The sequence below is a fragment of the Elephas maximus genome, chromosome 2, assembly GCF_024166365.1.
Source record: "Elephas maximus indicus isolate mEleMax1 chromosome 2, mEleMax1 primary haplotype, whole genome shotgun sequence".
In the NCBI taxonomy this organism is placed as follows: Eukaryota; Metazoa; Chordata; class Mammalia; order Proboscidea; family Elephantidae; genus Elephas; species Elephas maximus.
Window position 1 is genome coordinate 102,961,167 of NC_064820.1, and position 23,284 is coordinate 102,984,450.

The 23,284-nt window shown below is 37.7% G+C and overlaps 2 protein-coding genes across 6 annotated transcripts in view; one reads left to right on the forward strand and one right to left on the reverse strand.

Annotated features, from left to right (window-relative positions):
- RFESD (Rieske Fe-S domain containing) overlaps window positions 1-15,780 on the forward strand; it is a 33,016-nt gene extending 17,236 nt beyond the window's left edge. For 2 of the 5 annotated variants that reach the window (XM_049868445.1, XM_049868451.1), the window contains 3 exons: window positions 1,551-1,726; window positions 1,834-1,868; window positions 3,571-7,156. In XM_049868445.1, coding sequence (XP_049724402.1) covers window positions 1,552-1,726; window positions 1,834-1,868; window positions 3,571-3,837 — 477 coding nt within the window. In that variant the 5' untranslated portion in view covers window position 1,551 and the 3' untranslated portion in view covers window positions 3,838-7,156. Of the gene's footprint in view, window positions 1-1,531; window positions 1,727-1,833; window positions 1,869-3,570; window positions 7,157-7,690; window positions 7,774-9,075; window positions 9,204-15,137 lie in introns of those variants that run through there. The other 3 variants (XM_049868461.1, XM_049868471.1, XM_049868479.1) reach the window with 3 other exon arrangements.
- The window catches only part of SPATA9 (spermatogenesis associated 9), a 37,328-nt gene continuing 20,373 nt past the window's right edge, over window positions 6,330-23,284 (reverse strand). Inside the window, exons 4-5 of the mRNA XM_049868503.1 lie at window positions 12,711-12,806; window positions 6,330-6,620 (exon numbers count right to left, since the gene is read on the reverse strand). Coding sequence (XP_049724460.1) covers window positions 6,333-6,620; window positions 12,711-12,806 — 384 coding nt within the window. The 3' untranslated portion in view covers window positions 6,330-6,332. The remainder of the gene's footprint in view (window positions 6,621-12,710; window positions 12,807-23,284) is intronic.

Genomic DNA, 23,284 nt, shown 5'->3' on the forward strand with positions numbered 1-23,284 from the left:
ACTCACAGGCTTTTAAGACCCCAGACATTACTCATCAAACTAGAATGTAGAACACTTTCTTTATAAACTATGTTATACCATTTGAGCTAGATGTTTCCTGAGACCATGGTCCCCACATAGGCTGTAATCTTTATGGGAACAGATTGCCACATCTTTTCTTCCACAGAGCCTCTAGTGGCTCAGAACCATCGACCTTTCAGTTAGCAGACAAGCGCTGAACCACTGTGCCACCAGAACTCCTCCTCAAACATCTATGCCTCCCTAAATAGACTAAAGAGAAATTTGTCCATCAGTGTCCCAGATATAAAAGTTGTCATTAGATGTTACTGTGAGCATTTAATTTTCTGCCATCTGTCATAAACCTTTAATTTTTGTCAAACAATAAAGGAATTGAAGTAGCCCTGCTTGAAGAGACTGGTCTAGGTGCACACAGGATCTCACCTGTGTGCAGGCAACCTTTCTGCTGTAGAGTGAGCTTATTTCATACTAGTTGTGAGGCTGGACATTGTCCAGATGCTTGAATATTCCCATTCTCCAGCATAGGGCAGAAACCATGCAGGGATATCCAATAATATAATTTTTAGGAAATAAAAAGCAAAACCCTATGACTGGCCTGTTTGTATCTTATTATTTTTCTCTTATTGCATGCAAAGATTCAAAATATGCTCTTGCCTGGGGGAGAGAGCTCTCCTTTTTTGTTCAACCCTTTGAAAGTTATAGTCAAAACTGTCACAATCTCTATCTAAGATAGGGATGAAAACAAATACTTTCAGAAACTTTGGGATAACTCCTGTCGCTAATGGAAGGAGATCAGGAATATCAGGATAGATTTAAAGTTAGGAGTGGAGAAAGAATAAATATATAGACATTCTTGCCGAGACAGGGTATACAGCTTTATTCAAAAACTATCATAAAAAAAAATTAAATGCCCCCATATGGGAGACCTCAGGAAAATCCTCTACATGGGGTCCGAGCTTACGAAGACTGTCAAAGAATCCCAACTTCAGCATAAGGCTGAAAATGATGTGGATAATAACTGGATACTGTTTAGTGTTGAGGAAACCCTGGTGGCATAGTGGCTAAGAGCTACGGCTGCTAACCAAAAGTCAGTGGTTCAAATCCACCGGGCGCTCCTCGGAAACCCTATGGGGCAGTTCTGCTCTATCCTATTGGGTTGCCAGGAGTCGAAATCAACTTGACAGCAATGATTTTTTTCCCCCTTTGGTTTAGCATTGAGTTTGATAGGGAATAAAAAGATAGTGAAACTTCAGCCTCTGCATCTGAGAGTTCTGAAATTTCCATCTTAAGCACTAAAATTTTTTTTTTTTTTTAGTCTAGCTTCAGAGTGGGGAGTCCTTCCTAATTTTGGCAGTCTCTAACTCAGTATATTGACTGATTACATCCAGTATTTATGAATGTATTATTTTATACAGCTACAGAAAAATACATTAGTCTTAGAAATCCAGAGTTATGATTATCTCTCTGGATTAAGTTGTAGCCAAACTAACGAAGGCCACTCACAACATTCATTTGTTGTTGTTTTCAACTAGCATGGACCCCACCATCTCTGTACAAAATCCTGAAAAGAAGGAAGATTCTTCTGTATGTGTTGGCAGAGAAGATGACATTAAAAAATCTAAAAGAATGACAGCTGTTGTCCATGATCGAGAAGTGGTGATTTTCTACCACAAAGGAGAATATCATGCTATGGATATTCGCTGTTACCGTAAGATTTTATTTTTCATGTGGAAACCTTGTATTATTTACTAACCACAAAACCATCAAAACATCAAATCTTCTAGTGACCAGATGTAATATTCAATTCCTTTTCAGATTCAGGAGGACCTTTACATTTGGGAGAAATAGAGGTATGTAAAATTAAATCTATTTTCAACAAACTCAGATGTTTCCTATTATTATTTTATTAATTAAAAATAATTTATATTTGGGTTTGAATCTGTTTTAATTGCCTGAATATAATCGCCAATATTCTAGGAATTCACAACTCTACAATGCAAAGAAAACCATTTACAAACCTCCCATCCATTTATACACACACACACACACACACACACTTAAGCATTTGTGCAATTATAGTTTGAGGTATCTATCTTACAAATATAATTGCACAAATGCTTAAGTGTATGTGTGTGTATGTGAATGGGAGGTTCGTTGCAGCAGTATTTATTATAATGAAAAAAATTGGAGATAACTGTTTTAACAATAGGAAACTGATTAAATAATGATACAGCCATGCTATGAAATACTATGCAACTATTAAATTAATGAGTTAGACCTATATGCAAGGTATGAAGGGATGCCAATAATATATTTTTGAGCAAAGAAAGCAAGTTGTAGAATATTTAGGTCTAATGAGACCCCTATTTGGTCAAAAATAATGTTCACTTTTTACTTTTTACACGTCTCAATTTTTTTAATATACTTTGACGATTTTATAATGAGTACATATTACTTTTATAATGTAACACAAATATATATAAATATAAAATACACATACACACACATGTATAGATGAAATCACACTTTGAAGGCTTAACTGAGGAGGAATGGGGAAACTGCCTTACTTCTTACATTACAAAGCCAGCGGCCTAATTTCTTGCGTTCCACTTTATGAAACTGAAGACTGTCTCAGTGATTGGTGTAACATGCAAGCTTGAACTCTGCTTTCCACTCTCCACATGATACCTGTTTCCATACCTCCACTTCTCACGTTAAAGAACAGACGTGTTTATGTTCATGTGCATGTTTGCTGACCGTTCCGTGGGAGTACACCGTCAGCATTCCCACACTTCTAGTGGAGAAGAGAAACGTGAGCACCTGGTGCTGATGCCGTCGTGGAAGAGCTTCCCTCAGTTCCAGTCCGTAATGAGAGCTTTAAGTCTTTGCTACTCAAAGTCTGGTCCACAGACCAGCAGAATCAGTGTGTCACCTGGCAGTTTTTTAGAAATGCAGAATCTCAGTTCCCACCCTAATCCTCCTGAATCACAGGCTTCACTTTAACAAGATTCAGGTGATTTCCATGCTGTTTAACATTTGAGAAGCACAGCTTTTAAGACAGTTAAAAACCTTCAAAGTTGGGAGTTGGCTTTTTTGGATCAGAAATTGCTCTTCAATTAACACGGGTTCATGCCTTTAGTAATTCCCCTTGAATTTCCCTTGAATTCCCTTGAATTTCCAGCAGTTAGTGAAAATTCCTTTAAAAAAAAAATTCCTTTAGAAGCACTTAAAGCCTTTGCTCCATTTCTGTCAAGGAAGTGACATTAAGGTCTCATAGATAACCGTGCAGCTACAGTCACATGGTACAGTTGCCAAGCAAGTCATCTTCTGATAGAGCTCTAACCCACTGGTTTCTAATCAGCTGCAAAAAGGACTTTATGACTGTGCTCAGCTTAGGTTCTGTCTTATGCTGAATAATTTGTAAATGGGAGGGAAAAAGAAAAGCTTTTTGGCCTGTTCTTTAACCTAGTTCTTCTGCAACAGGCTCTGAATATGATACTTTCATGAATAGTTGAAACATCAGACTATTAAATCAGTTATTTTCTTCCCCAGGATTTTGATGGACGGTCTTGTATTGTTTGCCCCTGGCATAAATACAAAATTACTTTGGCAACAGGAGAAGGACTGTATCAGTCTATAAACCCTAAAGATCCATCAGCAAAACCCAAGTGGTGCTCCAAAGGAATAAAGCAAAGGATTCATACAGTGACAGCGGACAACGGGAATCTTTATGTGACTCTTTCTAAAGAGCCTTTTAAATGTGACTCTGATTATTACGCCACTGGAGACTTCAAAGTAATTCAGAGTCCTTCATTATAAGAATATATGGCAAAGAAAAAGACCGAGTATGCTTTGCTTCAATACCAAAGATGATAAATTTTCTCCCAACACAGGCACAATTATTACCTATGTTTAGAAGTCAGAAATTTAAGAGATTTAAATGCACTTGTACTTAGTATAATATGAGGATTGTCACCAGGATCTACAGAATACATCTTATCAAGTCCTCTAAAATGGTTTGGAACCCGAAGGTGATAGTTCTATAGACTGTTCAATTAAGTAGGGTAAAAATCATTTGAAGCATCCGCAATGAATAAGATCTAGTAAGATCTAGTAGGCAAAATTATAAATTATCTGGAAGGAATCCCTATTTGGTATAACTAACTTTAGTCTGAATTATTGTAAATAATATTTAAAGTAAACAGAATAGTGCAATGAACCCCATGTGTATATACATCGCCCAACTTCAAGAGTTTGTAGCATCCCAGCATTGTTATTTCATCTGTATCTTCATGCTTTCCTGCCACTATTGGATTGTTATTTTTTAGTCCTTTTTTTTTTTTTTTTGTAAAATTTAAACACATTGAAATGCTCAAATCTTAACTGTATGATTTTTACAATTTTGTAAAACATTTTTACAAATATGTAGCAGACTTTTTAAATCTTAAAAATTGCCTCCAAAAATGGAATCAATACGCATGCTGAACTTAAAAATAAGAAACTTCCCAATGTGCCGGACATCAAAACCAAATAAACCTTGGCTCGGTTTCTCTCCAGTGAATGCAGACAGGTGAGAAGGCAGCCACAACACAGGTGTGAAGTCTTATGTACAGTGGGCCAAAGTGCTTTTGATGTATATATGAAGTTTTCAAATATAGACTTTTATTTTTTGAGAACTTTTGTGCATGTGTGTACAACTAAATGTCTGAGAGAGAAGTGTTTTAGAGTTCCGTTTTCTCTGAGTCTTTTCTGCCTAGTCACAGACATGGCTGATGTTCAGTTGGCCCACAATGGTTTTGCCATCCAGTTATTTATGGCCGGCGCTGTTCCGGCTGCCTAGTGCCTAGGCTGTACTAGCTGTTAAATATTTAGAATAACACCTTGGGTGCTGATCATGTAGTACTCAGCATCTCATCATAGAGTAGGAGCTGGGGATAAGTGGGACCAGAAGGATTAGGGTGGGCAGATTATGACTCCACACTGGAGGAGAGCGGTTTATCAAGACTGGAACCTAGTCTCAAGGCGTGGGAGTCATCTGAGTGTGGACTGAATTAAGGTTCCATACCTGATACTTAATCATTCTAAGGGGCCTACCTGGAATCTTTCCCTTGGGTATTGTAAAAATTGTGAATTAGGTATGTATCATAAAGGTTCTGCTTAGCCCCTTGCTACATATTCTTACGTTTTCTTACCTGTCAGCTTATGGATAGCATGAAGGCACACAGCACTTGCTACTCATTTCTCAGACTACCAATGAGCCAGCCTTGAGGTCTTTATAATTACTGTTCATAGCAGCAGCTACTTACCGGGCATAGGAAATGTACCATCTCCGGGATGGGTGTATCCCAGCCTATTACAGCAGGTGCAAATCCTCTAATGACTGACCCATTGCTGTCTAGTCGATTCCTACTCATAGCGACCTTATGGAACAGAGTAGAACTGCCCCATAGGGCTTCCAAGGAGCGGCTGGTGGATTCGAACTGCTGACCTTTTGGTTAGCAGCCAAACGCTTGACTAATGCATCATCAGGTCTCCCTCTAATGACAGGCCAGGTCCAGAGTGTCCAGAATTTGAAATACATGGAAGAAACCAGCGTACCTCCTACAGGCAAGAGACGTGGCCCTGGTTTGCAGGACCAATTACGGAAACAGTTTTTTTCAGGACCCAGTGGCAACAATGACTAATACAGGTTTTATTTCTAGCCCTAAGTTTGAATTGTTTCTCTAAATTTGGCCATAAAAAATGTCATGTCATGACTTGTCCTTGTATGCAGAAATCTTCTAATCAGATTTGCAAATAATATTTTGTTTTATAAATTTGTGACATTTAGGAATTGCAAGTCCTTTCTTCATAACTTTACAGATAAGTTATAGAAGAATTGATAGTAAATAGAGCAACTCAAACTATGCAGCCTGCAGATAGAAAATAAATGTCCATTTATTTTCTCTGGAAAGAATATGTAGCATTTTGATAGGGTTTTTACCTCAGATAAATACTTGGAAAGACACTCAAAATAGGTCTTTGATTAAAAAAAAAATTATTATAAACCACAGAATGAAGTCTAAACCACCAAAAGGTGACAGTTCTTGTTCATTAAAAATACCTTATAGTCATAGGTATATTCTACATCAAGGTTCGTTTTATTTTTTCTACCATATAAATACTAGAGCAAACGACATTTTAGTAGTAGTCCCCCCTCCTTTTATTAAAAGCGGAGCATTCAGTATATGTAAACTAGACCCATAGCTTTGTCAGATGAAGTGTGCCAGCAGATAGATAACTCCAGCCCAGATCAGTGATACGCTCGGATTTGCTCACTCATTCATTTCAGTTGATTGGTCAAACACAGAATGTAAAACTTGGATCTTATTACTCAACTTATTAGCAGGAAGCTTGGGGCGATCTGAAATGTTGTCCGGCTTCTCCGGCAATGACCTGTAAGGTTTTGTTGTGATTTCACCTTCAGGAAACATAGGCTCCGAAAGCACAGGCTCAGAAAAAGCTTTTCTAAGGTTTTCACTCTCCTCTCTGTTTTGCCTTATGGAGTCTTCTTCTTCGAAAATTCTCTTTACCTTCTTCAACACAGCATTAACACAGACTGTCTATATAATAAAAATTGTTTTTGAAAAGTAAGGTTTCCTTTTAAGCTACTGCCTTTAAGTATAATAAAATGTGTTTAACATAAAATTATTAATCTACATATTCTAATAAAGAACCACTTCCATTTAGGAATCCCTGGTACATGAGAGCATCAGAAGATGGATTCCTGGTTCTAAATTTAACTTCTTATACCACAATGTAGATGGAAACTTAAAATCTAGAACGTGATGTGCTTTATATCTTTTTTACCCAATTTATTATATGTTTATCCATCTTTATTCTCTGGAATTAATTAAATGAATTACATTCTGAGGGATGGCATTTGTTAATATCTCAGGGTAGGTTGGTTTTAACTCCTCATTGCCCCTAGACTTTGCTTATACTCATGTGTGCAATAGGAAGGACATAAACATTTTGGTAAGAATCTAGTAAGCTAGTAGATGAATGAATTCTAAGCAAAAGTGTGACCCACTTTCCCTAAAAAAATGTCATTCAGTACTTTCAGGAGAATGGTATCAGAATCAAACATGTAGTGAAAAATAACTTCAAAAATTGGGAATTACTATATATCTGTTGAACGTTGAAAGTTTATTAATGGCGATGTTAATAAGTCTTTCCTGATTATAGTGATGAGGATAATGATAATGTCAAATATTTAAGGCAAGCAATGAGAATAATACATGAAATATGAGACTGAAACTAGCTTCCTTTACAGAAGAGATACCCGAAGGTGATATAATGAAGTATAAACACTTAAAAGAATTTCCTAAAGAAGATAATAGAGAAGGGATTGAGACCATCTGGCTTGAACAGCCTCAATTTTCTCCTGCCCTCCTGCTTCCTCCTTTCTTGCCTGCCTTCCACTATGAAGTGGAGAAGTACCAGATGCTTTTGCTGACTTCATTGCATTTAAATGTGTGACCATGTGACTGTCTCCAGGCCAATGCAAAAAAATGGAATATCTGCCGGGGAGAAGGTTGGGAAGGGTTTTTGGAAAAGTCTTTTCTTTTAGATAAAAGGAAGGAATCTTTTTCTTTTGCCTCTATCCATTCCCTTCCTTCCTACTTTGTAGACTGATACGGATGTGATGCTTGAGCAAGAGGCAATACGCCTAAGGACAAAACACAACAAATGGGATAGCAGGGGACAAAGACGGTAAGATCCCACGTTCCTGATGACGTTGTCAATCAACTGTACAAACCTGGGAACTGCCTAATTCCAGAAATATTTAAATGTGAAATATTTAAATATCTTTATTGATTAAGTCACCGCCAATCAGGTATTTTGTTTCTTGCACCTGAATGTATCCAAACTCAGAGACTCTCAGATCCATCACCTTTAGATGAAAACCTCATCCATTTACCCCAAATATCATTTCTATGTATGCCACGATATGGAAAAAAGTTAGGAAGCCCAGTCCTTTGCTTTTAACTTATACTGTACTATCTTTTGAGTCCCTGGGTGTTGCAAATGGATTAACATGCTCGACTGCTAACTGAAAGGTTATAGGTTTGCATGCACACAGAGTTGCCTTGGAAGAAAAGCCTGGCAATCTACTTTTGAAAAATTAGCCATTGGAAACCATATAGAGCACACTCCTACTCTGACACATGAGAGGTCACCGTGAGTCAGAGTTGACTCAGTGGCAACTGAGTTTTTCTACCATCTTTGTTAATTATTCCCTCTCTCTTTAACATCTCACTCTTGACTGGCTTTTTCCCCTACAACCTATAACATGCTTGAGTATCTCCCATCCTAACAATCAAAGAAAAGAAAAAAAAAAATTCCCTGGGGCCTTGTTTCCTCTTGAGTGCTACATGCTCATTTCTTGGTCAAACCAAAGTCATTTATGATTGCCATTTTACCATTTTCTATTCACCCCCAAATCTTGTTTCTCTTTCTTATCCTGCCACTCCATTGAAGTAGTTCTCAATATGGTGAAATCCAACATCTTTACCACACCATCTAATGGCCACTTTTCAAATATTCCTTTTATTTGACTTTTTGTATTTGACATTTGACTGCTCACAACTTCCTAAGCCTCTGTTATGTTGATACCTTGTCCTGATTCTCTTCCTACTTTTATTTTTCCCTTCTTTGTCTCCTTCATGGAGTCCTTTTTTTTGCTCACCTTAAATGTTGCTGTTGCTCACCTCCTGTCTGACTTACCACTCTATTCACTTAGCAAGGTTCCAGTCACTGACACTAACTTTCTATATGTGTATATGTTACTTGCTTTCAAAACCATAACTCCAACCTTGCCTTCTCTCCTAGGCCTTAGATACATATATGACCAATTAATTATCAGATCACTAAAGAATTGTTTCTATTACCTACTTACAAAGTTTATAGCATGACAAATTGCATGAGAGAAAGGTTTTAAAGTTTAATTTTGGATTAAGTCTAGTTTGTTTTAATTTCACCACAATCATTTCAATCCTACCCATTTTTTTGCAGAGTATTTGTCATCCTAGCAGGGCTGAATGTCAATTTGGTGTAAGATTCACATTTAAGATACTGAAGACTCCTCAGAAATTTTAAAAAACATACAAAATATTCATTTGATCAACGCACGTATTTTTAACACTGTGATTTAATAAATTTAAAATTAAGTTTTCCTACTTTGTTATTCTTCGAGGATGTCTTGGTTATTCTTGACCCTTTGCATTTCCCTATATATTTTAGAATCAGCTAGTTAATTTACACAAACACACATCACCTGCTCAGAGTTTAACTGGAACTGCATTGAATCTATAATTATGGGAAAATTTCATCATTTTTACTGTTTCAATATGATCAAAAATCCTTAACAAAAATGTGCAAGACCTCCAACAGAAAAAACTGTAAAAATTATTAAGAAAAATTAAGGAAGACCTAAGATATGGAGGGATATACCATGTTCATGGGTTGGAAGGAACAGTTATTAAGATTATTATAAAGCACGTGTAAATAATAGTGTTGAACTGGTGGAAGAGTAAATAGACCAACTGAATAGAACAGAGAGTCTATAATCAGACCCACATATATAGGGACATTTCATTTATAACAAAGTGAGTGTTCTGGGCAATAGAAAAAGGAAATGTTTTTTTCCCCAATAAACTGGGCTGGGTCAACTGCATATCCATGGGAGGGTGGGGGGGGGACCTGACCCTAACCTGATACCATACACAAAAAATCAATTCTAGATGGATTATAAATCCAAAAATAAAAGGTAAAATAGTAAGGTTACTCGACTATAACAGGAGAATATTTTTATGACCTTGGGGATAGGTCACAAAACCAAAAACCAAACCCAGTGCTGTCGAGTCGATTTCGACTGATAGCGACCCTATAGGACAGAGTAGAACTGCCCCATAGAGTTTCCAAGGAGCGCCCGGTGCATTTGAAGTGCCGACCCTTTGGTTAGCAGCTGTAGCACTTAACCACTACGTCACCAGGGTTTCCGGGGGTAGGTCAAGATTCCATAAAATACAAGAAGCGCTTACCAAATTTGGCTACATTAAAATTAAGGACTTCTGCTTTAAGAGACGCTGCTAAGAGAGTGAAAAGGCAAACCACAGAATAAAAAAAGAAATTTGCCCACATATAACCAAAGAGGGCTTGTACCTAGAGTATATAAAGAACAAATTAATAATAAAAAGACAACTCCTGATAGAAAAATGAGAAGAGACTTTAACAGGAATTCACAAAAGAAGACATACAAAAATCCAAAAAAGATATGATCATTAATGATCAAGGAAATGCAAATGAAACCACTATGAGATAACATTACTGTGGGTTTGCATTAACCTTACCCAAAGAATTTAGTCTTTGCCCTCAGTTCCTGAGAGATGAAATCTAAAAACCTTGAAGTGTCTTCAATAAGGATTCCAGGCCACACTTAACAGATTAGGTGAGGTGATGAAGTGACTTGGGGGCGGAGGCTGGCTAGTCCAGAAAGACCCACTGTGTAATACCTCATGATCACCTCGTGTTATTGACCAACATCAGGGAAGAGGGGCTGGTCACTCCAGAAAGACCACCTCACAGTATCAGCCGACCTCATGGGAAAGGGTTACATTTGCATTACATAATGAGACTCATGAAGCTTCACGTTGGGAACCCTCTCAGACCTCACCCTACGTGTCTCTTCGTTTGTATCCTTTTTTTCTACAATAAAATTGTAATAGTAGGTATAAGCATTTTCCGTGAGTTTTGTGTTGTTCCAGTGAATTATGGAAACTAAAGGAGCAGTGGGAGCCAGCAAGTCACAAGTGAGATAGCCCAGGGAGGACTCCTAAACTTAGGCTGGCATCAAGAAGGGGTAAAGGGAAACCGCTGAATTTGTAGCCAGCAGGTCAGAAGTTAGGGTAGTATAAAGACTCCCAAGCTTGTGGCTGGCATCTGTTTATTTGGCAGTCTGAAGGGCGGTGTCCTTTTACCTTCTGAGGTGTGACCTAGCTCCAGGTGGTTAGGGTCAGAGAAAGAAGTGCTGCATGGGCAGCTGGTCTGAAAAATGGTGTCTTTTTAACTTGTGATATCTGACCTAGCTCCAGGTGGCTATAGTCAGAAAAAGGAGTGCTGCATGTTGTAGCTGGTGTCAGAGAAGTGAAAAGGTACGTAGCCACTAGAATGGCTAAAATGAAAAGGACTGACAATACCAAATGTTGGCGATGATACAGAGCAAGTAGGACTCTTATCTGCTGGAATGAGTATAATTGTTAAAACCATTATGGAAAGCTGTTTGGCAGTATCCACCAGAGATGAACACTTGCATAACTCATCACCCAGCAACTTCATTAGAAGGTATGTACAAGAATATTCACAGCAACCTTATTTATAATAGTCCCAAACTAGAAATAATGCTAATGTCCATTAACAGGAACATGGGTAAATGGTAATATATTTGACCAATGGAATACTACACAGCAATGTAAATGAACAAACTACTATTATAGGCAACAGGTGAATCTCACGAAGATAATGTTGGGCAAAAAAAGACTAACAAAAATAATACATATACTGTAAAACTCATATAGAGGCACACTATGGCATTAGAAGTCAAAATAGTGGTTGCCTTTATACAAGGGAGTAGTGATTGTGAGTGGGCAATAAAGAGGCTTCTGGAATGACAGTAAGGTTTTGTTTTCAACCTGGGGGGTACAAGGATAAAAAGACTTTGTGATAATTCATCGAGCTATACACTTTTTCTGTGTATGTTATTATACTTAAAAAAATCACAGTAAGTATAAATGGAAATGTGAAAGCTGGAAAATGAAAAAGAAAGACCAAAGAAGAATTGATGCATTTGCATTGATATGTTGGTGAAGAATACTGAATATACCACAGACTGCCAGAAAAATGAGCAAATCTGTCTTGGAGGAAGTATGGCCGGAATGCTCCTTAGAAGTGAAGATGGCAAGGCTTTGTCTCACTTATTTTGGAGATGTTATCAGGACAGACCAATCCCTGGTGAAGGGCATCGTGGTGGGGAAAGTAGAGGGTCAGTGAAAAAAAGGAAGATTCTCAGTGAGATGGACTGACACAGTGGCTGCAACAATGGGCTCAAACATACTGACAATTGGGAAAGTGGCAACATTTCATTTTATTGTACATAGGGTCACCATAAATTGGAGCTGACTCAATGGCACCTAACAACAACAGCATAAACGGAAATGGATTAAAAGAAAACAACCACTAATTATTTATAAAATACTTAATAATGTTTTTGTCATGCACATCACTTGTAACTCAAAATGCACTAATATTTGTGTCTCCCAAAGTCATAGGCCCAAAATGATAAACTACTAACAATAGCACAATGACTGCAACAAAACGCTGAAGCTAAATGAAAGTGAAGCTAAAACATTTTGAACCACAAATCTTCAAATGCTAACAAATTTTATAAAAATAAAATAATTTTAGTTATTTAGGCAAGTTGGTTTATGGTAGATTAACCTAGACTCATCAGAAAAGTAAATTTATAATGTAAAATTATTTTGTTCAACAACAGAATGGTACCTCAGTTTATAAATGGACTGGAGAGTATACCTTTAACATTACATAAAATTACTATATTCATTTCGAGATCCTAGTAATTTTTTTTAACTTACCAAATAAATTAGTGCTGCATATGAAGCGTATATTATGCTAGTCAAAGCAGTCTTTGCTGGAAAGGAAATAATTTCAAACAAAGAACCCTTTCTGACCTGTGAAATAGGAAAGAGTTTTATTAAAACTTCAATTTTAGGTTATTATAAAATGAGAATTTAAATATTTCTAAAGAAAGTCATCTAATTTAGAGCTATCTGGGTTTTATTCACATTCTGAAAATACGTGGCTTATTTTTCGCCTTTTAATGAAAAGATACTTTCTTTTGCTAGTCGAAACCTATGACAAGTTTATAAAAATCTTTTGTTTCCGAAGTTTAACTTTTTACAATTACCAACTATGGTCATTAGGGGGTGCTGCTCTGCCTAGTAGAGAAACAGTCTTTCCTTTGTTCAAGTTCATGTACTCGTTCTTTACTAAATCATTCACATCCTCAATTAAGCATACAGCAATTAAAATACTAAGCATTTCCTGGATATTAATAATCTGCTTGGAAATGTTAATCATGAGACTCCTGGAGGCCAGCATGAACGTTAGACAATCGTTAAGTTTCAGAAAGTGCTCTATGCTAATATCCAGCGTTCTTCTTTGAAAGGTAGAGGTTTATACCAGTAATGAATTTCGCCTCTCAGATATTTCTCGTTTCTAGTAATATAAGGTATCCCTGCCTCAAATACATTAGTATAACATACTCAGTTTAAGGGAATTTTTATGTCTTAACAGGCCACTTCTGTTGCCTTGAACAGGATATGAAATGAAGACATTAAGCAAAACATTCCTTTCCCACTCAGCAGTGAAGTGGCAGTTAGCCAGGCTCCTCTGAAGAGCCAGACACTCAAGGGCTTCAGTGAACTCCCAGAAGGCACAGTCTGTAGCTAATAAAATCATGTATGCACAGGAAAAATGCCCACAAAACCAAAAAGAACAGTGAGTAACATCTTCACTAAAAATTTGCTTGTAACAATGAAAAAAACTGAAACAACCAATGATAGCAAAATAGGTAGATTAGGCTCTGTGCACTCAGTGGTATACTAGTCAGCCTTTGAAAAAGGTTCGTCTGAAGAACATATGATAACATTTTATTTAACGAATTTCTAATGCACTATGTACCAGGCCCTGTTCTAAGTGCTTTATAAACATTAACTCATTTAATTCCTAAAACAATCTTATGAGGTTTTAGTACTATTATTATCCCCCTTCCACAGATGGAGAAATAGAAAAGGAGAGGTAGGAAATTTGTCCATGATTACACAGTTATTAAGTAGCAAAATTGGATTTAAGCCAGGGATTGTGCTCTGGGGTCCAAGCACTTAACCTGACCCTTAATCCTGCTGCCAGCACTGCTGTGCCTTGGAATAAGCTGTTTATGAAGAGGTGGTATAGCGGAGTATTATGAGGATGGCCTTTGGACCTAACACATACAGGTTTGTGTCCTGGCTCCAGGATTCACTAAACAATGAAATCTTGAACAAGTTAATTATTTTCTCTAAGCCTCAGTTCCCTGAACCGTATTGAAAGTGATACCTAATATCTACTCCAGAGGTTTGCTGTGCAGATAAGAAATTGCTGTAAAGTGTTTGCAGAATGCCTGTACATGGATAGCCTTTAGGGACATGGTAGATGTTATTAGTACATCATAAACGATGAAAAAGAACAAGGGTCAGAATTGTAAACATAGCACAATGTGATCCCACGAATGAAACATACAAAGGCAGGACAAACTAATCTATACTGTTGGAAATCAGGATAGTGGTTATTCTAGCAAGGGTGCAATTAGTGACCAGAAGGCAACACAAGGGATTTCTTGGATGCTGCTGACTGAGGTATGTTCAAGCTACGACAGTTTATTGAACTGTACATTTAACGATTTGTGTACTTTTGTGTATACTTCCATTAAAAAGTTTTTTTTATTCTATGACTAGAAACAAAAAATTCTATGTCCAGTATTTTTATGATTAAAATAAGTGCAGTTAGCATTGCATAGAAAAAGTTTGGGTAGAAATGCATCAAAATTTTAACAGTTGTTACATTTTGGTAATACAACTTTGTATAACTAACATTTACAGAGCACTTATTACATGCCAGGTTCTATATTAATGGCTATGTGTATTGTCTCATTTTATCCTTTAAAAAAATCTATGAATAAGAAACGGTTTCAGAGACATTAAACTCTTTCTTGCTTTCCATATTTTCCCAGTTAGGTCCAAAGAACGTATGCTATGTTTATAATTATTAAAATGTAAGTGTGCTTTATAACCTGATGTAGTATACTGTTTTTGCTTACTGCTGCCACTATTGAATGAAGAGCAGAATAACCCATCACAACTTCCCTTCTTCCCTTTTAAATGATTTATGAAATGCTGAAGCCGGGATACTATCTAGCCCAGGAGTAAGAAAAACTGTTTATTTTCTTCTTCCCCATTCTTCAGGCTACACCAACTCCTAGATGTACAGATGGGTGTGGCAGTTTCAGCCCACTCTCTCCAGATGTCACGCTGGAAAATTTCCCAGAGTCCCTGGCTCCTAGAGAGAGTTTCCAGGAAATGAAGAAACAGCCGCTGCTCTTCCCCTCTTGCTAAAAGAATGTAAAATGATAGTATGCCTTTGAATCCCACTATTAGGCTACAAGGAGACAAACATACACAAGTAGAGAACAGAGATTAAGAAGAAAAGCAGCTACATCCCAACAAAATGCCTCCTAACAGGGTAAAAAGACTCACAAATTTGTGACCATATGAATGCATGGTAGTAGGAACAACACATGTAGATGGCCCATATTCAATAACTGGTAGGGAGCCCTGGTCGCACAGTGGTTAAGAGCTCGGCTGCTAGCCAAAAGGTCAGCAGTTTGAATCCACCAGCTGCTCCCTTGAAACTCTTATGGGACAGTTCTACTCTGTCCTATAGGGTCACTATGAGTTGGAATCAGCTCGACGGCAATGAGTTTGTATACAATTAAAGAATAAAAGTGGTGTCTGCATGAGAAATTGTATCTTTATTTCTTTCTCAGATTTTGTCACCTAAAAGTAATTAAAATGGATCAGTTTCTAATTCCATTATGTATTTGATATACGTTTTGTTTGGTGGTGCAAATGGTTAAGTGCTGGACCACTAATAGAAAGGTTGGTGGCTCAAATCCACCCAGAAGTGCCTTGGAACTAAGGCCTGGAGATCTGCTTCTGAAAGGGCAGTCTTGAAAACCCTTTGGAGCAGTCCTACTCTCCCCACATGGGGTTGCCATGAGTCAGAATTGACTCGATAGCAATTTATGACTGCAACAACATGTTTCCAAGTAATGAATTTGTATATTGACTAAGGGTCACTTTTTTTTACTATTTTAATACTTTTAATAAATACTTGTTATTTCTGTAACAAATTATCCCTGTAGAAAATACATTTTCTCTATAATTTATGTGGCTACTGGCAAGTAGCCATTTCCTAATTTTATGACTCACTTGTAATATATGTTCTTCATTTTATAAACCACCTTACTTCATTTTTGGCTTGCTATGAGCAGGAATAGTGCATGGTAAAAAATAAGATAAACAAAAAGGAGAAATTTGGTAAATGGGAAGCTTTGTTAAATTATCCTGGCCTATTTCAAAAATTCTGTCTTTGTTATATCAATTTCATTCTATTTGCATATTTGAGTTAAAGGTATCTTGGTGGAATCAATGTTCTGCCCATATATTTGCTTTTTGAACTTGGTAATATTAACATGTAAAATAGATAGGTATTCGAACAGTAAAAACATTTCAACCTTTAACTAAATCATGGTAATGCCACTTCTCCCACATAATTTTAACTGTCTCATCTCATAAAAGAACTATATGTGCTCATTTTATTCTCATTGATAATGAGGTAAATCACTAAGTAGCAAACTACAGTTTAGAAAATAAATATCCACTTATAAATGAACTGAAGATTGGGGAATTACCAGGCCCAACTTGGTTTAGATTGTCCAAAACCACCTTGATGGGGAGTAAAAAAGAATAGAGGTAGGGGCAACTGTCTAACTCAGTGTTTTCCATACAGGTGTTGCAAGAAACATTGGCTGCTGTTAATAGATGGGTCCAGAGAAACGTTTCCTATAAGTTTAGTAAATTTACATAACTATGTCTCTGCTATTTACATAAAGATATAGTTTTCTGAGCCTGGACTATATAGAGAAGAACATGGCATCAGCATTGGAATAAGACTAATTAACAACCTGCTATGCAGATGATGCAACAGATGACGCAATCTTGCTTGCTGGAAGTGAAGAAGGCTTGAAGCACCTACTGTTGAAGATCAAAGCCTATACAGCCTTCAGTATGAATTACACCTCAACATAAAGAAAACAAAAATCTTCACAACTGGACCAATAAGCAACATTATGATAAATGGAGAAAAGATTGAAGTTGTCAAGGATTTCATTTTCCTTGGATCCCAGTCAATGCCCATGGAAGCAGAGTCACATATTGCTTTGGGCAAATCTGCTGGAAAAGACCGCTTTAAAGTGTTAAAAAGCAAAGACGTCACTTTGAGGAGTAAGGTGCACCTGACCAAAGCCGTGGTATTTTTAATTGCCTCATATGCATGCAAAAGCTGGACAATGAATAAGGAAGATAAAAGAAGAATTGATACCTTTGAATTACGGTGTTGGAGAAAAATATTGAATATACCATGGACTGCCAGAAAAATAAGAGTACATGGGTTCTACTTACTAGGAAATGTCCTCTCTTCCCAGGTCTGAATTATACCAGCCAAGATAGCCTCATGTCAGGTCCAAAAAGGACATACATACGTTCCTGATTATTTTTGAGGCTTAGAATTTAAACCCAAAACTGAAGTCTACCCCCAGGCTTTCTGTTAATCCAGAACTAAAACCACTCTCGAAGCCAGCTCTTCAGACAAAAATTAGACTGGACTACAAAACATAAAATAATACTCATGAAGAGTGTGCTTCTTAGTTCAAGTAGACACTCAAGGCTAAATGGGCAGCTCCTGTTTGGAAGCAGGATGAGAAGGCAGAAATAAATAGAAGCTGGTTGAATGGACACAGGAAGCCCAGTGTGAAAGAGCGGAATGTGCTGTCATATTATAGGGATCACAACTAGTGTTACATAACAATAGGTGTATAAATTTCTGTATGAGAAATTAGCTTTAGCTGTAAACTTTTACCTAAAGCACAGTTAAAAAAAAAAAAGAAAAAACTGAAGTCTGCTTTGGAGGGTTGGAGGTGAGAAAGAAACTTAAATAAGCTTTTGACATGCTTCATGAAAAGGAACAAGTTCACTGGGATCCACTCCATGGCCTAAGCATTTCAGAGGGTATGAGTTTACTTCACTTTTGTCCATATCTTGTCCGACACCTACCCACAGTGCCAATACAAAGTGAAAACAGTTATCTCCAACGCCATTGTAGGAAAGAATCTACCACAGGAAGACCTCCTGATCCTGCGGTCTTGTATTGGCCTGCCAAAATCAACAGCTATGTCTGGGAGCTGATGTGTTTTAGCTGAAGCCAGCTTTTGAGCCACTTATCTAGGTCACTGCAGTGCAGAGCAGATGCAAGCTTCACTCAGCCAGACAGCCCACAAAGCTGAGAAGATGCACCATTCTGCAAGTACCAGTGCTGGGGAATGTTGAAAACCACCAGGAAATCCTCAGTTTTCCATTCCTGGGCCCTTTATAAAACCAGCAGATATATCACTGCAGCCTCATCCCAGTATCTATGCCTTGCAGCACCTAGAGGACATTGAGGAGCATCCTGACTTAGCACCCAAACAGCCAAGTGCAAAGGAATGGCCAGCAAGAGAGGCCTGACTCTGTACTAAAGCCACAATGAGCCACTAGAATCCATTTAGGTCACTTGTGCCAGCTGGTCTTATGTGGCTCATACTTGATACATCCTTCAATATGCTGAGATATATGGGACATGCTCTAGAGCTGAGCATCTAACCAGAAAGGCCTAGGGAATTTGTGGGGGGAACTCCTATGCCAGCTCTGTTCTCTGATGATCTTTGGAAGACCATTACTGTCTGCATCATTTCAGATAGGGCTGAAATACTATCCTAAGTATGATTAGTGTCTTGATGAAAATGGTCATCTGACCCCTGTTCTTGAGGAAAGTAATATGCCTGACTGGTATTCCCAACCACATAATATCTGCGAGAGTTTTGGCAGAATTGTTTAAGGTGCTCTGGGTACAAATGCATCTTTCCATCATTCATCACCCTCAGATCAGTGGCCAAAGCATGGAAAGAGGACCACTGAAATATGCCTTCAGACAGTTTAACCTGGCAACTTACCTTCCTACAGCTAAGTTTTTATAAACTATGTCTTCCGTGCATCCACAATTACGCATATTCCTTTGCATAATAGCTCCAACTTTCACTCTTGTTACGTCCCCATACTCAAAGCTCCACCTCAGCAAAGGCAGCCTGACAATTCTTGGAGGAATTCATCTGGAATCCACTCTGGATAAGCTGAACTCTGTTCATCATGGCAAAGCAACCAAGCAGTGTACTATGTCTGGTGTAGCTCCTCCAAGCTATGACACATCCCTTAGCAGACTCTGCTACCATGGATACACTCCATTCACAGACTAATCCATTAGCCTCCACCACACCTCGCACATAGCTCTGTTGTATCTTTGGCTCTCCAGGCCACTGTATTCACTATTCATATTGGTATTTGTGTTCTCAATAAGCTGTTCATATTTGAGATATGCTTTTTTCTTCTTTATCATAACTTAGTTTCCTCTCAGTAGCAATTCTAACTCTTCACTCTAGCTGTCTCATTATCCAAGTAAAACTTGTTCCTTATACCCAAATCCTAAGGACCTTGGCATCTCTGACCTGGCACTGTGGTCACTTGTTTCATTCCAGCCATATGGAGCTACTTAAGTTCTCCAAACAAGCCCTGGTCTTTCTCACCTCACTATCTTAATATATATTGTTCTCTTCCTGGAATGCTTCTTCTACTTCATCTGATAATTCCTCATCCTCAAGTCTCAGATCCAGTATCATATCCTCTAGAAAGCCTGCACTGACCACTCTGTTGGACTTAGGCTTTCCTAGCATACTTGCTACTCTCTATTGACACTGTTTGCTTACTGGCCTATCACCCCCACAGTCCAAGAGCAAGGGTGAGACATCTCTGAATCCCCAGTTAATATGGTGACTTGACACATGAAGTCCCCAATAAAATTTGTTGAATGAGTGAAAAAGTAGAATTATACTCCATTTACCTCCAAAAAGAAATTTAACTATCTTATAATATTCAAACTTGTAAAAGAGGATATTAAGAATTAAAAGACAGCTGGTGCCAGCAACATGGTGACTGAGCTTATGTGGAAACCTTCACATCTAGAAATTCTATATAAAATTAAACCCTGAAAATGTAATACAAGACTGAGTTTACAAAAGAGAGAGAGATAAATCCACTGGTCTCAGGAACAAAGAGGGAGCTAAGCCAGAGTAGATATTAGTATGAGCTAATATTCCAAGAAATCTGGGGATGGTGTTAGACCCTAAAATAATTGCTGCGGGCTACGTGTTAATACAGAGACTGGAGAGGTGAGACTTGTATGCACACAAGGTAGGGACTAGGCCTTTACAGAGTTGGGAGCAGTGAAAGTAGGACTAAAACAATTGTACCACCCAGCCCAGGAAGAAGATGAGGAAATGGGTCTCCACCTAGCTCTAGAATTCTCTCTTAAGAGATCAAAACCTCAAGCTTATACCACATAAAGAGGTCTGAATTTACCTTACCAGTGTGATGCAAGAAAACCTAAGTTAAAAAATTAACACGAAGGTTGGCCCTAGGCTGCTGATCTCCCTCGGATAGTTCCACCACCAAGCCCAGACAGGATTTCTATTTTTTAAAAAGTTACTTTTGAAGAACACTTTTAAGATAAAATTTACAAAACATAAGCAAATGACCTATTATGAATGAGACTCAAAAAAAAAAAAAGATCACAGTAGTGGGAAAGACTAGCATTCCCCCAAGTACCTCAAGAAACAATCTTTAAAAAGAACACAAAGTAAGTACCTTTAAAACGATCACAGAGTTTTTTTTTTTTTTTTTTTAAAGGAATAAATCTGTAAAAGACACCAAGAAAAGAAAAAAACAGGAATTTTGAGAAAACACCAACGAGAACTTCTAGAAATTATATAGGTCCCTGGGTGGCACAAAGGGTTTGCGCTGGTTGGTAATTGAAAGATTGATGTTTTGAACTCACCCAGCAACGCTGCCAAAGGCCTGGTCATCTGCTTCCGTAAAGATTATAGTCAAGAAAATCCTAAGCAGCAGTTCTACTCTGTAACACATAGCATCACCATGAGTAGTGTCATGGATTGAACTGTGTCCCCCCCCAAAATATGTGTCACCTTGGCTAGGCCATGACTCCCAGTATTGTGCGACTGTCCACCATTTTGTCATCTTATGTGATTTTCTTATGTATTGTAAATCCTGTCTCTATGATATGATGAGATAGGATTAGTGGCAATTATGTTGATGAGGCAGAACTCAATCTACAAGATTAGATAGTGTCTTAAGCCCACCTCTTTTGAGATATAAAAGAAAGAAGTGAGCAGAGAGACAAGGGGGATCTCCTACCATCAAGAAGGCAGTGCCGGGAGCAGAGTGCATATTTTGGACCTGAGGTCCCTGTGCTGAGAAGCTCCTAGACCAGGGGAAGATTGAAGACAAGGATCTTCCTCCAGAGCCAACAGAGAGAGAAAGCCTTCGTCTGGAGCTGATGCCCTGAATTTGGACTTCTAGTCTACTAGACTGTGAGAGAGCAAACTTCTGTTTATTGAAGCCATGCACTTGTGGTATTTCTGTGATAGCAGCACTAGATAACTAAGACAAGTAGGAATGGACTCGACAACACAACAACAACAACATAAATGATATGTAAAATTATAAATATAACATTTGAAATTTAAAATGCATTGAATAAGTAAAACAGTGTATTAGACACCACTGGAGAGAACTGGTGAATTGAAAGTTAGATCAAAGGGAACATCCAGGATGCATCCAAGGGAGAAAAAGAGAAGGAAAACACAAAGACAAATAGACAAGAAAGTAAAAGGTTCAAAGTATGTTTGATAAGCATCCTAATAAAGAGATTAAATGAGAAAGTGGCAATATTCGAAGAAATAATGGTGAAGAATTTTCCAGAACTGAAAAAAGTATCCTCAGATTCAGGAAACACAGGAGTCCCAAGAAAGTGTACCCATTCTGAAGCATAGTTTGGCAGTAGCTAATAAGTTGAAGATGCGCATCCTCTAACACTCAGCAATCCCTCTTCTAGATATACACCTGGAGAATGTCTCGTACACATGGATAAGGAGTAATTTACAAGAGTTTTTACTAAAACACTGTTTGTAACAGCAAAATATTGGACATTAAATTGTCCATCTGTCCATAATAGATAAACTGTGGATTATTTTTTTCTTACAATGGAATACCACAGAGTTAAATAAACCAAAGTGCTATGTATCAGTAATGTTAAGTGAAAAAAGGAAGCCTCAGAAGGATAAGAACAGTATACTACCATTCACATAAATTTGAACTATACGTAAGAACAGTATTATACATTGTTAATTGATGCACAGAAATGTAGTGAAAATATAAAAATATAGATGGAAATACATCAACGTCAGGATAATGATTACTTCTGATAGGGAATAAAGAGGAAAGGATTGGGGCATAGTTAATTATATTTCTTTTTATAAAGGAGAAACCTGAAGCCAATATGGCAAAATAATGTCACCAGTTTAAATTTGGGTGAGACTTCTGGTGAATTATATTTTTTTATATTTGAAATATTTTATTGATAAAAAAAAGTTTTTTTAATTAAATCTGGATCCTTATAATAAGAGAAAAGGAAAAGAGACTTCATAGATTTTGATTTTGAATTGTGTGAAAAGAGGCACAGTCACAGTCAGGATGTGGACCTTGGACATGTCACATAATTCCCTAAGCATCTTTTATCTCAGATTCCTGAAGTTAGTTATCACAACTGAACTCTAAATTTACCTGAAATTCACTGTCAGTCAAGCTAAAAGGGCAAATACATTGCGTTTTTTTCGTTCTCAATATTGTGTAATAGGAAACACACAAATTCAATTGTAAAGATAGATTTTATTTCTGCCACTAAATTTTCATGAATGTTGGGAAACAATTCTCCATGGATTTCTCTCATTCCTGCACAGACCAGACCTTCTGAGCAAAGGACACATTTTGAATAGCAAATAGCCTTGGAAACTAGAGATAGTTTAGTTCTTTGTCGAGATCTGGAGATGTCTCCCTGGAGATGTCACAGGGCACTAAAAATAAAACCTTCTCCTTCCCTTCCCCTGAGACATTTGCTTACACTTGAGGGTAACTAATTTAGAGACACCTTTTTCTTTTTCTCCTCTAGAGGAGATCTGCTTACATTTCAGACTAAAGAGTAATCTTTCTTTCTGGAGGGCAGGACGGGCAGATGGGCCAGCAGCCCTCTAAGAAGCTCAGGGTCTCCTAATTTCAGGGCTTCTCTCCTATGATGCAGCTTACTAGATGCACAGGTAACATCCGGCCTT